The 16,496-nt window shown below is 41.4% G+C and overlaps 1 protein-coding gene across 1 annotated transcript in view; it reads left to right on the top strand.

The window, feature by feature from the left end:
- LOC133014346 (RNA-binding motif, single-stranded-interacting protein 3-like) overlaps positions 1-16,496 on the top strand; it is a 135,576-nt gene that overhangs the window by 38,769 nt on the left and 80,311 nt on the right. The window contains exons 3-4 of the mRNA XM_061081552.1: positions 6,891-6,949; positions 15,737-15,828. Of these exons, the coding sequence (XP_060937535.1) occupies positions 6,891-6,949; positions 15,737-15,828 (151 nt within the window). The remainder of the gene's footprint in view (positions 1-6,890; positions 6,950-15,736; positions 15,829-16,496) is intronic.

The following is a 16,496-nucleotide window of genomic DNA, read 5'->3' as shown; positions in this document are numbered from 1 at the left end:
ACACACACACACACACACACACACACACACACACACACACACACACTCTTTCAACTCAGTGTCATTCTCAACCTTATTGTTAGCAAGTGTAGCTTCTCTTCTTTTTGTGTGTGTGTGCCAACCCAACCCGCCCACCAGCACCATCCTCTCCCTTCCCATTCTGTCATCCTCCTCATTTCCTGCATGCATCCTTCTCTCTCTCTCTCTCTCTCTCTCTCTCTCTCTCTCTCTCTCTCTCTCTCTCTCTCTCTCTGTCCCCCCTCCCTCCATCCCTCACCCATCCCTCCCTTCCTCTCCCCCTGTCTCTGCGCCAGTTCTCAGAGTGTCAGTGAAAAGTGCTGTTGTCAGCTGACATTTCCAATCACTCCCCCGGTTGCCCAAACTATGGACACACTTTTAACGTCTAGGGACAGAGCAGAACGTGAGCGGAATCTAAAGCGTGGCACAAGGGCAATTTCTCTCTCTCGCACGCTCGCCTTCACTCACTTGTTGTCTTGCTGTCTCTCCCTCTCTCATGCTTACCACAGCTCCTCTGCTCTTACCTATTTATCGATGGATCTATATTCTGTGTACTCTATCTGCTCGTTTCTATTTTACGATTGAGGGGTTGTATGAGGACACACAGGCTTTAACCACTCAAAGCCACTCAAAGGAGAAATCGTTTAAGAAGAACATAACAAATGAGTTTACAATCTGAAGTTAATCATCAGCACATGACTCCTCGGGTCTTCCTCTGCAGAGTTGCTAATGGAAATGTGAAAAGCTTCACATGAACGTGCTCGATGTTTTTGTAGCTGGTGATTGTTCTGAAACCTGAACCCTCGACGGGGATGTCGGTCTGGAAATACAATGCCTACTATATCAAAGTCAGAATCCATCTTTAATCATCAGTGTTTTCAGTGACATCAAGTCATCCTTTAAATTTACAGCACAGTGCCTTTTTCACCGTGGAGGAAAATCTCCCAACATCTCATTTCTCTATAGTGCCTGGAGTTGTTAAACTACATATGGGGAATGAATCTGAAGACTTCTGAAGCAGTGTTGGTCTGTCTGAGTCCAACTGGCAGAGAGGGGGGGGGGAAATAAGGCAAACGCGAGAGACAAGACTGCTGTATCGGATCCCCAATTAGGAGATACCACACACAGGGACCAACCTGCGCGTTCGCTCATACAAACGCACACCCACACACACAAACACACAAACACACACATCCACACACATCCACACACATCCACAGCCTCAGTCAGAAAACACAGATCCTTCAAATGTGCATAATGTGCAGTTATACAAAATTTATATATACATGCACAGACATCCTGGAGAGATGTGGAAATGATGTGTGTGTGTGTGTGTTGGTGGGAACTTTGGTTCAGTAGACATCAAACGGTGAGCATCCAAAGGCTGACGGTGCTGCACAAGGGAATGAAAACAGATCTGATGCTGTGAGGGCCCTCTGAGGACTGTCATTAACACTTTACACACGCACACAAACACCCACACCCACACCCACACCCACACCCACACACACACACACACACACACACACACACACACACACACACACACACACACACACACCCACACACAAATACAGACACACACACACAACCACTGATTTTGTCAAGCCTGCCAAAATTGGGTGCATTGAGTTGTGAATTGACATTCCTCCTTAAGTCTCGACAGTCTGGAAAATACTGTCAGTTTCAGTGGCCTCACTGTTCATTGTGTTTCACACTTCTGAGTAAAAAAAAAAAAATCTAAACTCCAGTTTTTGGCAAGAATTCTGAGGAGTTTCCATGAAGAGCATACGTACCTTGTCCTTAAAGGATTGTCATAGTGAAAGTCGTTCTGTCAGCCTTCCCCCCCCCACCATCCCTTCCCTGACTGCTGCTGCCGCTGTGGAGAGGCATTCTTCTCTAGCGGATGGTGCTGTGTTTCGGGGCTGTGTCACAGTTTTGTGAAGCCAAGGAAAATAGAGAATTTTAAGTTAGCTGGCAAGTCTTTGTGAGTAGTTCATAACTTATGATCCAAAGACAAAATGCAGAAAGGGAGTTTTTAAGCATTTTGTCAGTATCCTGTATAAATACTTAAATGTGAAAAGCATCGATGGAGGAACTCAAACATTTTACTGATATAAAAGTACAAATAAATAAACAAAAATGTACTCAGTTCAAAATGTTTTACTTTACTTTGCTACTTGAGTAAAAGTAAGTTATTGCTGTTAAATATGCGTAATGTATAAAAAGTAGTATCTGAATTTAGCCTGTTCCCTACAACTGTCAACTCCATCATTATGGCTGAGTCTCAGTGGAGGCCTCTTCCAAATCTATTTTTTTTGCTTCTTCACCAGTGATAGTTCTGCAGAGGAGGCGGAGTCCAATGACCTGACTTCTCTGATTGGATCCGTGGACCAGTTATCACCTCTAGTTATTGTTTAGATATAGATATTTTAAAATATAAAAAGCAACATATAATGCAATGCATTGTAAAAAATGTTGTGGGGTAGAAACCTCAGATATTTTCTCTTATATTTAGTGAAGTGAATTGAAAAAATACTTGAAGATAAATCTACTTAAAGTACAGATACTTGAAAAATTCCCTTACAGTAACAAAGTGTATGTACTGTGCTACATCCCACCACAGTTGAAAAGCTAAATCCATCTATTGGGCAGCAGATATGCAGATGAGAGAAGTTAGAGGTTAATGACCAGACTAGTTCAAGTTGACAGAAGAGCTATTGTTACACGGACGGGATTACTAACCTTAACAAACGTGGTGAGCAGAGAAGCATCTCAGAATATGCAACATGTTCAACCTTGCGGCCGATGGGCTACAGCAGCAGGAGACCCTGTCTGGTGGCCATCTTGTCAGCCAAGAACAGACATTATGGCTGCAGTGAACTATGGCTATGGGTTCACCAAAACTGGATCCATGGAGACTGGAATATAAAGTGTGGTATGATGAATCTGGATTCCTGTTGAGGCTGCAGATGGTATGGCCAGAATCAGCATCAATCTTTGGAACCAACCTGCCTTGTGTCAACAGTCCGGGTTGCTGGTGCTGTGATGGTATGGGGAACGTTTTCCAGGTTCTTGTTGGGTCCTTTATAGCAAGCAATATTTTTTAAAGATACCAGACTATGAAGATTGTTGCCGACCACAGTTGACAATCGTTTTATGGCTACTCATTTGTCTCTATGTTGTTTTATGAACAATAAGTTCAGTGAACTTCAGTGGCCTCAACCGTCAGCAGATCTGAATTGAATAAAACACCTATTGGATGTGGTAAAACAGGAGTTTGGCTCAAGAGATGTGCAGCTGCAGAAATGACGTTATGCCGTCATGTCAGCCTGGACCCGAATCTTAAAGAAAGATTTCCAACATCTTGAGGAATCAATGCCATGAAGACCTGAGGCCATTCAGCGAGGAAACAGGAGGCTCTGCACAGTGTCAGTACCGTGTTCTTGGAGATTGTGTACTTCTATGTCAAGTAGCTCTGAGATAAGTTACAGAACAACAGATCTAGCTGTGGTTTCAATCTCTCTGCCAAGCTTCACACATCTCTGCCATTACTGACTCTTTTGTTACGATGAGCATCCAAAGGAAATACGTGACACAACTCACATCCCTTCATTTATTCATTTGCCTTCTGGCTCTTTTTAATCTTTTCGCGATATGTTTTAAGTATTTGAATCGTTTTATGAGGGACTCATGTGTCACTCTGTTGGGTCAAGTGCAGTTCTGTGTTATAGAAGGTTTTTCCAGGCTCCTGCTGGAATCAATGGAAGGCTTCCAGGGTTGAACACAGGACAGGACATTGTGCTCTTTTCTCTCCACTTTTCTTGATCCACACTATCCTCAACTCCTCCACTTCATCATCTGATCTGTAATCAATACATTCATCCATTTCTTTACCACAATAGCAGATTCTTGTAGCTTCCTAAAATTGAATTTTTACCACTGAGTCAAGTTCGGAGTGAGTCACCATTTTGGATGATGCAGTGTAACTTGACATTCCTCTAGGGCCCGTGGCGTCATCCTTCTCTCCTCTGACTTGGTCAGTCCAGATGAAATGTGTAACCACAGAAGGAACAGGTGGATTTCTGCTTGTACGTCACACGTACTGATCTGATGACATCACACACAAACGTTTCCAGACATTGAACATATGCTGTGTTTGTTTTCCACAAGTGTGAACATATGTTTTCAAGATTCAAAATATGTCGAGCCAGTTACTTCTGTCTTTGTCTGTTTGCGTCTCCTACAAACTCACACACACACAAACGCACACACACACAGACACACACATACACACGCGAACACACACACACATTCTATCTCCGTGAGGACACTCATTGATATAATGCATTCCTTATCCCCTTATCCTAACCTTCAAAGGTAGAATCGCAAGTACACACAAAAAAACAAAAGCACAAACAGAATCTGGGAAACGTTTCACTTTTCTACAACCGCAGCAACCTGCCAAAACGATGCATGAGGTCTTTCTCATGCAGTCACACTCATTCCACAAACACACACGCACACACACATTGGCACATAGTTGAAAGGCATTGCACCCACACATGTATTTGTATGCTTGAATGTGTTCAGTCGCATACACTAACACATGCACTATAGGTGTTTACACTCACAAACTGACACCAAGTTTTGATCACATGGAGGCACAAGTCAACAAAAAGCTGGATACTGGCAGATGGCGTGTGTAATGTGTGTGATTACCGCTCTGGTGTTTTCTCATCTGTGATGTTGCCTTGCGTGTGTGTGTGGATGTGCTTTTTTTTGTGCGTATTTGTGTGGGCTGTTTTTTCAGAGTATTTTCCACATCCGAGGCCGTTGGATTGCTCCCCCAAACCACAGGCCAGAGACCTTGGTTACCACCAGCCATGACTTTGTAAAAAAACACAAAAAAAACTCCCTGTCAAAACATCAGACTTGATTTCAGCCTGTCACAATCTGCAGATTTCTGAATGGCCTAAATCTATCTTAAATTGAAGGAAATTCTGGGAAAATTGAGCATTGTTCTGGGGAAAAAAAAACTGTGATTTTTCTCTCTGCCAATTGCGAGATCATAAGCCGCTCAGCTGTCATGTTATGTGTGAAAGCAGCCTTTTAAAGCTTTTTTTTCCTGTCTTTATTTCTAAAGTCTTGTCCCAATAGGGTTTGATTCAAGGCTGTCAGGCGAGCTCGTCTCTGTTCTCCTCTCTCTGACAGAAACAGTTTGCTGACAGAGACTCTCCTGATGGTGACAACTAAATGATCTCTTCTTTATTAAACACCTCTTACTATCTCTCTCCATCGCCCCCTGACTGCCGCGTTTCCTCCTCGCCTTCACTGTCTCTTTTTATCTCAGACTGACTGCTCTCCCTCTCGCCGTCGATTCCTCATTCCTCCGAATCTCCCGCTCGCTGCCCTTGCTTTTTTCACCTTCTCTTCTCGGAGCCACGTCGACTGGTTTCTCTATTGTTTTTGTCTTCCTCCTTTTTTTTTTTTTACTCTAAAAGCAAAGAGGGAATAAACTTTTATCCCTCACCTGGAGCCGCAACCAGCCAGTCAGTCAGTCAGTCAGCTTGTCAGTCTGTCAATCTATTTGATAGTCATTCAGCCAGCCAATCAGTCATTGTGCGGCAACGTTAAAACATTAATTAAAAAGTCTCATCCACTGAGCCAGGCAGCGATCCAGACTGATTTCAGTGATCCGAGCTTTCTGTCTCAGTCCCCCCCACCTTCCTCCGCCCCTCGTTTTCCTCCCTCCTCACACCCTCGCTGCCGCCGTTTCTTGTTCTTCTCTTTCCAGGAGGAATGAAAGGCCGGGGCTGATAAGAAACATTATTAACTTCTTTCTGAGAATAGAGAGCCGGGGAATAGAAGTGGAATGGAGGGGGGAAATAAGGAAAGAAGACAAAGAGAGAGGCAAAGGTGTGAAAAATAAGAAAGAGAGTGAGGTGGTGAAATGGACGGGAGACATTAAAATGTGTCTGAGAGAACAGATGGAAAGAGGTATGGAGGTTGTGTCTGTGTCTCTCGTAGCCCCCCCTAGCAGGATTGGCTGCTATACAGATGTATGGTTATTATCATCGTTTATGAGACAGCTCTGGCTGTGCTCTGGGGCCTGTGGTAAGGATTTGAAATAGATAAGGGAAGAGAGAATAGATAGAAGCATATATGAAAAATGTAAGTTTGAAATGTTGGACAGACTGTGTTCCAATTTGTACTGTGCGAATTTGTGTTGTTTTTATTTCACCTGAGCTTTTTTTAGGTTCAAAATTAAATTCAAAATACTGAGGAGTTGTTCATATTTCTTATCCAAACTAGTTTAGCGGCTAAGATCATTTCACCAACAAAATGTAAAACAGTGTAATGCCATATTAGCATTCTAGCATTCTCACAATTACAATACTAACATGCTGAATCTGCAAAATGTTTACAATGTTCTCCATCTTTAAGCATCAGCTACAAACCGCAAGCAGAGCAGCGGGACCTATTGTGAGAAAATGCATATAACGTTTGTCTCCTCTACCAAAGAGGGGATATCTGTATCTGTAAGGTCAATAGCTGTTGAGATACTTAAGTTAAACAAATGTAAAAAATCATGGTGAACCTAAACGAAAAGTCAGGCAATCCATTAAGTCATTCGTACCATTTATCATCCATTTATTCATTGTTGAGATATTCCAGTCAGGAGTAAAGTGGTGAGCAGAATGAATGGCTCACTAACAGACCAACTCTACCACCTCAGAGTTATGGAGCTAGTGTGGCTAACAACTTGTATTAGACTCGAAGGACAACCTATATTGCTCCAGATGTTCAAAAAATAGGAAAAGTGATTAAACATTTATTCAAGATGTCTTGTTACTTCTTTTTTTTTACAGATATGGGAAGATTGTATCAACGAAGGCCATCCTGGACAAGAACACCAATCAATGCAAAGGTGAGTGAGCATCCAGTGACTAAACCCTGTGTGGTTATCTGTCCCCCTACAAAGTCTTCTACACCTCACAGACTCAGATTTTCATATGAGTCTGAGTCTGGAAAACATCAATTGAGAATTGATTGAACTTGGCAGAACAATCAGTGCACGACAATCAGAGGGAGTTGTTCTGTTTTTATAAGTCCCTTCCTCTTTAACTGCTTTGAATCTCCATTTAATCATTGCCCAAAGGTTTTTACAATGGGCTCAAATGTCTTTCAACAAACAGGGTGGTGTCAAATCCAAACAGATTACTTCAACGTGCGTGAGCTGCCCACATGTCCAGTCGTGTGTTCTGTATGGATGTGGGTTCCATAATGATTAGGCCATCCTTTTCTCTGTCTAAATGATGCACTGCCAAACCACCCTTGTTTTTTTTCCTCCTCTATCACAATCATATAACCCTAATAATACTCAGAGTTAAACAGCTTTTGAAAGCAAGATGTTCACATTGTTTTCATTGGCCAAATCAAAAAAAGTGGAGCGCATGGAACAATAGCGGCGATGTGTTTGAAATCGTCTCTGTGGTGAACGAGGCACACTCAAGTGGCTCGTGATGAGGGTCTGCTTGATTGTTGGAGTGGTCTCAACAAAGCTCTAATCAATATGATTGTAGTCGTCTGCCTGTGAAGAGGCTCTGCAAGAACATGTGTTCGCCATGATTGCATTTCATCTGCCAGGGCTGCTCTCGAAGGTGCACTGACACGGTTTAGGACAACAGCACACACGCCCTGTAATCAGCATATCAACTCCAATAGAGAGAGTTAGGGGAAAGCCAGTCTGATTGATACCGATGGCAAACATGTAAATGTAGATTCTAAGACTTAATGTGCTCTGATTGCAGTCCTACATGACTTAGCATTATAATGAGAAAACTAAACTTCAGTGAATCTCCACTGAAAACTGCTGTACCTCACTTATTATCTTGGATCTTTCTAATTTCTGAAGTAATTTCATAAACATAAATAGATTTTTATCACTTAATGTGCCCAATATTATTCGGTTATTGTGTTTGCATATTGTTTTCATTGTTTTTATACTTTATATTGTTTATTGCTTATCTGTTCATCATCGGCTTTAAATTTATGAAGTATTATTGCTAATATGATTACTTGATATGGATATGTGTATTGTAATCAGGGCATATTTGAAACAGAGAGCTTGCACTCCATTGTGTTCCCTTAATAAAGTTTGAATGAATCAATGAAACTAGCTAGTTATATATCCTATAAACTACCATTTATCATAAATGTATATCTATATTTGTTTGTGGTATAGATCTCAGTGAGCCGCACTCTTGGACTGGCATGTTCTTTCATTGCAGTGAACATAGAATCTTTAATTTATTTTAAATCAGTTGCAAATTCAGTCTCTTGTTACTAAAGAACATAATTGTAGTTTTCCACAGCCGAAAATAGTGCCTAGCAAAGTAATCTATTTTCTTTTCTTTCATCACAACCAATTTGCTAAAAACACTGTCCAGCAGTTTGAGCTTATTACTTTACCTTTTAGGGAAGCAAATATTTGTGACTCTTTTAAATATGAATGTCAACAGTTTGGGTGATTAGGCTCAGGGCTAACAGTTGGAGACATTGGAAGGACATTGGTAAGAACAGAGTGACAGACTATAAGATAAATATAAAATGGCACTCATCATAATCCCCACATATACTTTCTGCTTTGACCTTCATCTGTAAAATGTCTAAAAAGGTCTTTGTGCATGCAGCCTTGAATTAAAGACAGTGACAAGTATGTTTATGCAGAAACTATTGATGTTTAAACAGAACCGCCTTTCTCCTGGACTTCTCCCACATAAGAAGCTCAATGATTGAAAGTCAATGGCAGTTTTAATAATGCACTGAAAACAGACATGACTAAGGCCCTGCTTTCTTTAATGAGATGCAGGTCATCAGATGCTCTGCAGTGCCATTTGCCTCAGACTCAAGCTGCGAGTTGACAGCCTGGTTTAATCACTTTCACTCACATTTTGTGCTCTAACGTGGGCGGACTAACAATCAATACAGACCCAGAGTTTGAATTTGTTGCTTGAGGAGTTACCTGAGCAGCTCCATAAATGAGCCGTTGTATGTGTGCGCATAAATCATATGCTCGAGAAAAAAGAAAGCTTAAGAATTTCAAGGGCAAAAGATAAATGATTCAGAAATGTTGCTACGTCCTGAAAAGGAGTAAGAAGAGTGCCTTAAAGTGCCTTAAGTGTGTGTGTGTGTGTGTGTGTGTGTGTGTGTGTGTGTGTGTGTGTGTGTGTGCTCGTGCTCCAGGAGTTTATTCATTTAAATGATTTTTTTAATCTATTTGTATGGTTGCTAAACATTCTGATTCACCAGAACAATTGAAATGTCATTTTGCAGAGGAAGCACAACGTTTACTTGCAGTGACAGATGAAAAACATTTTAAACAATCTGCTCCTTATGAAAAAAGATCTGTTTTCTGTACAATCAGTGAACTAAGCTGTTGTGTTTGTTTACTTGATATCTGTGCGTATAGGAATACACAAGATCCTGGCACTAATACTAAACCATAGTGAGACTGTTTAAAAATGCAAACCCATACACCCAGCTATAAATTCATGCTTATTGTTTAATGCACAAAATACCCAGAATGCTGCAGCTGCAGCTGCATAGGCAGTTTTTACAGCCTGTGGCCCCATGATCAGAGTCACTGCCTGCAATGTAGATTTCATACATCTCTTAGCCACAACATTAACACTGGTAACTGGTTTAAAAGTTGCTGATCGGTGTGCATCTCTCAGCCAGTAGTTAACCCACAATGAAGGAGTTTCATTATCAGTCGGCCATTAGAATGCCTTACAACCGGATAAGTGTTGGTTTGATTGCAGAGACATTCAGTGGGGACAAGATAAGTGCTTAGCGTGACTAAGAGAGTACAAATTGGCACAGAGAGTTCTTTTGGAAAAGGGGAGGGGTGGATGGGAGGAGGCACAGGGATGCTGGAGGGGAGGAGTGTAAAAATAACCAGGGGCTGACAGAAAAGGAAGGGGACCCTTTGAAACTTATGAATTATCAGACAGAGGAGAATGAGGGTTGGAGAATGTGAGAGATCATGAGCTGCTTTCAGAAATGCCCGGAAGTGTGAAAGTTTCCTGGAATTTTGCAGAGGGGCCGGATGTGACAACCCACATCTCCGAGTCAGTTGCTCCAAACATTTTCTGGAAGTTTTCCTGCTTGGCCCCCGGTCAAATGTCTGGGAAATGTACGAGTGAGCCAATGTGAGAATACAGCAGAAAAAATGTCCAGAAAATCCCCAGGGGGCGAGTGAGCATGTTCCTTTAACAGAGGCACAAAACTGCAAAATACTAAACAAACAAACAAACAAACAAACAAAACAAAAGAAATATATACATATATATATATATATATCTCAGGATGAAAGGGAGGAGATTCAAGAGCTTTATAGGTGATGAGGGCCAATGTAGATGTTGATGTGCTACAAAAAAAGTCAACTGTTCTGACCTGCCTACAGGTGCCATCCCTAAAGATTTACTGTACATTTCCTTTTTTTGGGGAACAAGTCTGCTCCGGGCAATCTACTGCTGTGATCTTCAAAGACAACTCCGAAAAAATGTCCCGACTGGAATTCCTGGACATCACGTCTGAAAAAGGGCTTTAGAGAGACAGTTGAATACATCAAGTCTAGACAGGGTTATTGTTAGATCGTTTCGCAGACTGCTGTTGTCGTGTGACGACCTTGTGATTCCAATTAACTCTACCTAAATGATTGTGTTGTCTTCAGAAATTTGAGGATTCCTGGGCATTTAAGGTTTCCTCAAGCCTTATTCAATTAATGAAAAAATGCACTGTCTTCAAGGCTTCTTGCTACTTTGGCCCTGAAAAGTGAATGTCTCCCTCTGGAATAGTATATTAAAGGGCCCATATATTACACCTTTCTGGGACTTAATTTGAGGTATTGGTCCCCTCAGATGTTATATCAGTGGTTTAAAGTTGAAAAAACTGCTGCAATGTGTTTTTCCATGTCCTCTCTTCTGTCTCTCTCTCTTTATTTATGAGCCCCTCCTCTGATTGACTGACTGCACTTCGAGTGAAAAATAACTGATAGTAAAAGCCCAGAAAATATATTTTACACAATATGGGCCCTTTAATATTTAAATGTATAATACATAGCTATATTGAAAACAGTATATTGAAAACTACTATTTAATTAATCGTCATTGAAGTGACCAAAGAAAGCAAAACTTTGAGTTAGTTCTTTGAAATAATAAAAAAAAAATTCCCGTTATAAAGTCTTCAGCCGTGAAGCAGGTAGAGGCTCAGTGTTAAATACACTGACAGTTTTCTATTTAGCAGCGTGGGAGCTCTGGGGGAGGGAGAGGGCACAGAGAACAGGATGGAGGAAGGAAGGGAGAGGAAACCACTTAAGATTGTAAAGAATTTCCATTTCCCAAAGACAGGCGCCCTCCCTCTCACTGTCTCCATGTCTCCTGCCCTCTCCTGGTCTCCCTCCCTCCCTCACTCTCCTGTTGCTCATCTCATTTTCTTTACTCTTTCGCTCTCTCTCTCTCTCTCTCTGCCTGCCAGTCTCTCACTATCCCCCCTGACTCGCTGCCCCTCCTTCAATTCCTCCTTTGGCTCTGTCTCTCTGTTTCCTCTGTACTCGGTTTGCCTATTCTAATGGCCCAAGGCCAGGAACTCTGGGAGCTCAGGAGATTAGATGGAAGCTTGGGAAGTGTGTGTGTGTGTGTGTGTGTGCGTGCGTGCGTGCGTGCGTGCGTGTGCGCTTGTGTGTGTGCGCTTCTTAATAAGTATGTTTTTTTCTGTTTTCATTCACGAGTGTAATATTTGCCCGGCTCGACTGAGCTAGATGAATTGTCATGTCTGTGTCATCATTAGGCCACGGAGGGGAGAGACAGGGCACACATGGGGAGGATTATATAATTCGGAGATCTTATTTTCACTCTTCTGCTCTATTGAAATATCCTCATCATCGTGCTGAGGAGAGCTATCATTTACATCCGAAGGAGATAAGATTTCTTTCTGAATTAAAAGAGTGTCGGTTTTATATGAAATCATACAAATTACATATTAGGCAGAAGTAGCACTTTGTCAAACTGTCCATCACCTTGGACACCAGGCATCTGCTCACAGCCTCAGCTACCTGAAGTGTCCTTGAGCAAAACAATGAATCCCTGCCAGCTTCTGTCGTGTGTTCTGTTGCCGATACTTGACCTCCGTCCTCCCTGAAGAAAAACGGCAATTACATCTTCAGAATAAACAGATCTCACCTTGAGCGATGAATGGAGCCACAGCAAATGGCACACTCTCTTCAAGGCTAATGTTTTATCACACCAAACTAGTCATGGAGATAAACACAGGGAAAAACCAATCCAGCTATAGAAGAGTGAATAATATCTGGCAGTAGGTGTCACTTGTCTTTTCTCAAGCCTGCTCTCAAACATCTTTGAATGTGAGGACCCACTGAAATGTGCAGAGCAAAGCTGGATAATGTGCCAACCTCTACAACAGCTCAATATCTTATTTAGAGAGCATGTCCAAGGCTCCTGAGACATGGAATCTGGTGCAGTAATATAAGGACACATTTGATATGATATCTGCAAATTACTGTTAACAGAGCAGCTCGAAGAAGTGGCTTCTGCTTACACTGCAGACTAAATACTTAAGCCAAACTACCACGTGTTAATTTGAAAATGGCATCTTCTAACTAAAACATTGTCTGTCCACAGGGCTCCTTATCAGTCCTAGTCCCTGTCCATACTAACACTGGTTCTCGTACACTAGCCATGCACATGCCAGTTTACACAGGAATTGCTTGAATAAAAGCTCAACAGGCTCAACGGCACAACAGCTGTTAACAAAGACAACAGGGTCAGCGACGCTCGCGATTGATTATTTATGTCAGAGAAGCCAAGGCCAATGCCGGTTGTTTTCTTCTGGAGGAGGGTCATGTGATAGGAGCCTGACGATTCAGCGAAGGCTACGTCAAGACCGATTCAGCAGTTTCTACCCGTCCAGACTAACAGCCCCAAAGTTAACAAACTAAAACAGGGCCAGGAGTTCCCTAACTTCTCAGTTCTAGTGGCTGTAAAATTCCAAAGTAGGGACACTGTGTATCCGGAGCACAGTTGATGCATCCCAGTGTGGATGTAGCCTAAAGTCTAAAGCCTCTAGCCTTTTATTAAATCAAATACTATTTGCCATTCATAGCTTAGTGCCGTGGATAAGAGAATTTCTTTTTAGTGCACAAGTTATTACATTTGGTGTTTTGCTCGCTTTTGTGAATATATTTCAACACTGTAAAGAAGAAAAGATAAATTTGGATAAATTCATGTTGTGGACGCCAGATATTCTGCTCATATGTGAGTCATACATATACGTTCCAGGGTATCTCTAAGAACTGCAGCAGCAGTTCTGACTATGAATTATATTTGCTAACTGTTATTTTTTTTTCTGTGAAAAAAAAAAATACTTTTGCTTTCCAGATGGATTAAATTATTAAAAATTGGCTGTTAGGTGAGGCCACAGGTTACTAATGTTGAGTAAAATTCGAATTTATATGCAGACCTGTGGTATCATGGGACCTCCTGCTGCCCCCACAACACAGAAATATAATAATCCATAATTGATTTTATGCTTAATTGAATATATATCAAAGAAGCTACTTAATAAATGAAGCCCTCTAAAGGAGTCAGTTTAGTGTCACTGCTGCTGGTTGGGAGCGTTATATTGTACATGTTCTTTGTTTTGTGTCGAGGCTGATTGATCTCAATAATGGGCTGAAACTCATCTGGAATATGTTGAGCTCTGATAAAGCTTTGAGATATTAATATCTTGTCATTATTTTTTTGCAGTCACATTCAAAACACATTTTTTTTTAACGCAGTCATTGCATTTATTTTGTATTTAATACATAAATGCAATTCATCTCTGCTTCAACAACCATGTGCACCAGTGATAAATGCTAAAGCTGCTGCCATCAAACAAAAGGCGCCTGTTTTGGACTGAATTATCCATCGTGAGCCATGTATTTTCCCACTAATTACATGGGCAGTCTATGGTTAAACAAACAGCCATTAGCTGAAGTGTGGAATGTGAGGGATGTGGAACTTTTTAAGATTTTTCTCAAATTAAATGAGCATCTCGCCAGACGACTGATGAATACTGCATGTGCATACTCAATTAGTTCAAGTGTTCTGGTGTGGCGCTAATTAGGTAAATATAGATTAAGTACAAAAACAGCGAGTGCTTGTGTATGTGGCGTGCAAGTGTGTACGCATACTTAACGCAAGTGTGTACGCATAATTTGTGAATTTTAGTTTGCTCATATGTTTAAGGCTGTTTGCCACAGTCTAAAAGTGTACACATCACATGTGTACGGGCCGTAGTAAGAATTTGCATGTGTGTTTGTGTTACCCTATTTTGGCTAAATTATGGGTTTCTCATTAGCAGCAGGATAAATATTTGTGTGTGCTGCACAGATCTCGCTGTGAAAGCAGCTTGCAGCCTTTAAACAACCATAAAGTAAATAGAAAAAAATCAACTGCTTATCAGCAAAACTGAAAAGGCTCCGAACTCCGGAAAAAAACAGAGAGACAAGAACAGATGTTAGGAATGAAGAGAGAGGAAGTGTTTTCCCTCATTCTGTACATGTTTACATTTAGGATTTTGATGAGAGGCTTTTGAAATGCGAATCATTTAATTGTGTTAACATGCAGCCCACTCAAAACTACAGCTGGAATTCCAGCGTGGAATGGATGTGTGTCAGTGTCTCTCCTGTTATTTGCCTCACACACACACACACGCACACACACGCACACACACACACGCACGCACACACACGCACACACACACACACACACACACACACACACACACACACACACACACACACACACACACACAAACAAACAAACAAACAAACAAACAAACACACACACATGCAAACTGTCATTCAGGCTGTGTCTTCTTCCTTCGTTGTGTCTTTTTGACATCTCCAGCTCCACCCATGTGACCCAGTACAGCTAGATCCTAGATACCATTCAACAGATACACTGTCCACACATACACACGCACACACTCTAATTGCTGCATAAAATGTAGAGAATTGTACAAGATGTCACTGGTGCATTGGCATCCAGTATTGACCACCACTATAGGAGCACGATGACATAGAGTAGCAGAGAGATCAAATTAGCTCACATGGAACACAGTGGGGTATTAAATGTCAGAGAAGAGGAAGAAACTAAGGATTGTTTGTTATTGAGTCCCTCTACACATGGTATATAATATGTGTGCAACTACAGACAATGTTAGGGAGCGGTTACCATTATGGACGTACACCCAAAGCGATAATAGAGTAATCATTTTAGCACAAAGAGCTGTAATGAACCGTGGATAAAGTTGTGCAGACATTAAAATATCTTTTGGATCATAAACAAGATATCAAGAGTTACTGTTATGACACCAATTCTGTTGATGCTCTGTGCTAAAACCAATTTAATGGAGGGAACTCGCGGCCTTCATTAAATACATGACCTGACTTGATTTTGCCACATTTATTAGATTAATGCAGCCCTGAAAAACAGCAAAGGCTTAACAGAAATGAACACTGACTGTGTTTCTCAGTAATATCAAGATCAACATGAACTAATACCCCCTCTATTTTTGATCCTTTGTATCCTTTCACCTCATCCTCCTTCCTTACCTCTGAGTTAACACTATCCTCTGTGTTTAACAGGCTACGGCTTTGTGGACTTCGACAGCCCTGCAGCAGCCCAGAAGGCTGTGGCCTCGCTCAAAGCCAGTGGAGTCCAGGCACAGATGGCGAAGGTAAGCTTCAACCCGCCCTTCACTCTGCTCGGCTTTACTTGTTTTTACAGAGGTGTTTGAATTTCCTGTGGTACTGAATACTCCAGGCAGATTCAGTCATTGCCTGCAAGCTGATGGTGATGATGATAAAGGTGGTGGATGTTATCTGTGGTCATAATAATAATAATAGGGACAATGGTGTGATGTCGGTAATAACTGGGTTATCAGTTTTTTCTGTTACATTGACTGATCTGAGACTGATAGCTGCAGCTTTGATTTAGCCAATGGGGAGATTATTGATTCAGCCCATATAGAGTTATTGATTAATGACTATGGTCATGATGAGATTATTGATCAAATCCTTGAAAAGATTGGAGCTGGGATAGAACAGATGCGCTGATCTCCTTCCTTTACTCTTATGCCTTTTTTTCTGGTGTTTATATCCATAATGTTTCATCATTAAGGCCCCTAATGTTAGGCCTGAGTACATAATGCTTTTTTTGGAGGGGCTAGACATGATTGAAAACTCATGACACATTGCACATGCATGAAATTTGATCTATTGTAGGGCTCTCCAAATGGCAGAATGTGTGGCAAAATGGCTCTAAGGCCCCCCATTTGGTTGGCTCATATAAAAGGCCAAAACCTACAATAAAGTCTGTTGGAGCCAAACTCTTAACTTAACAGGA

This window comes from Limanda limanda, chromosome 11 (assembly GCF_963576545.1).
Source record: "Limanda limanda chromosome 11, fLimLim1.1, whole genome shotgun sequence".
Lineage (NCBI taxonomy): Eukaryota > Metazoa > Chordata > Actinopteri > Pleuronectiformes > Pleuronectidae > Limanda > Limanda limanda.
This window is presented reverse-complemented; position numbering and strand designations above follow the sequence as displayed.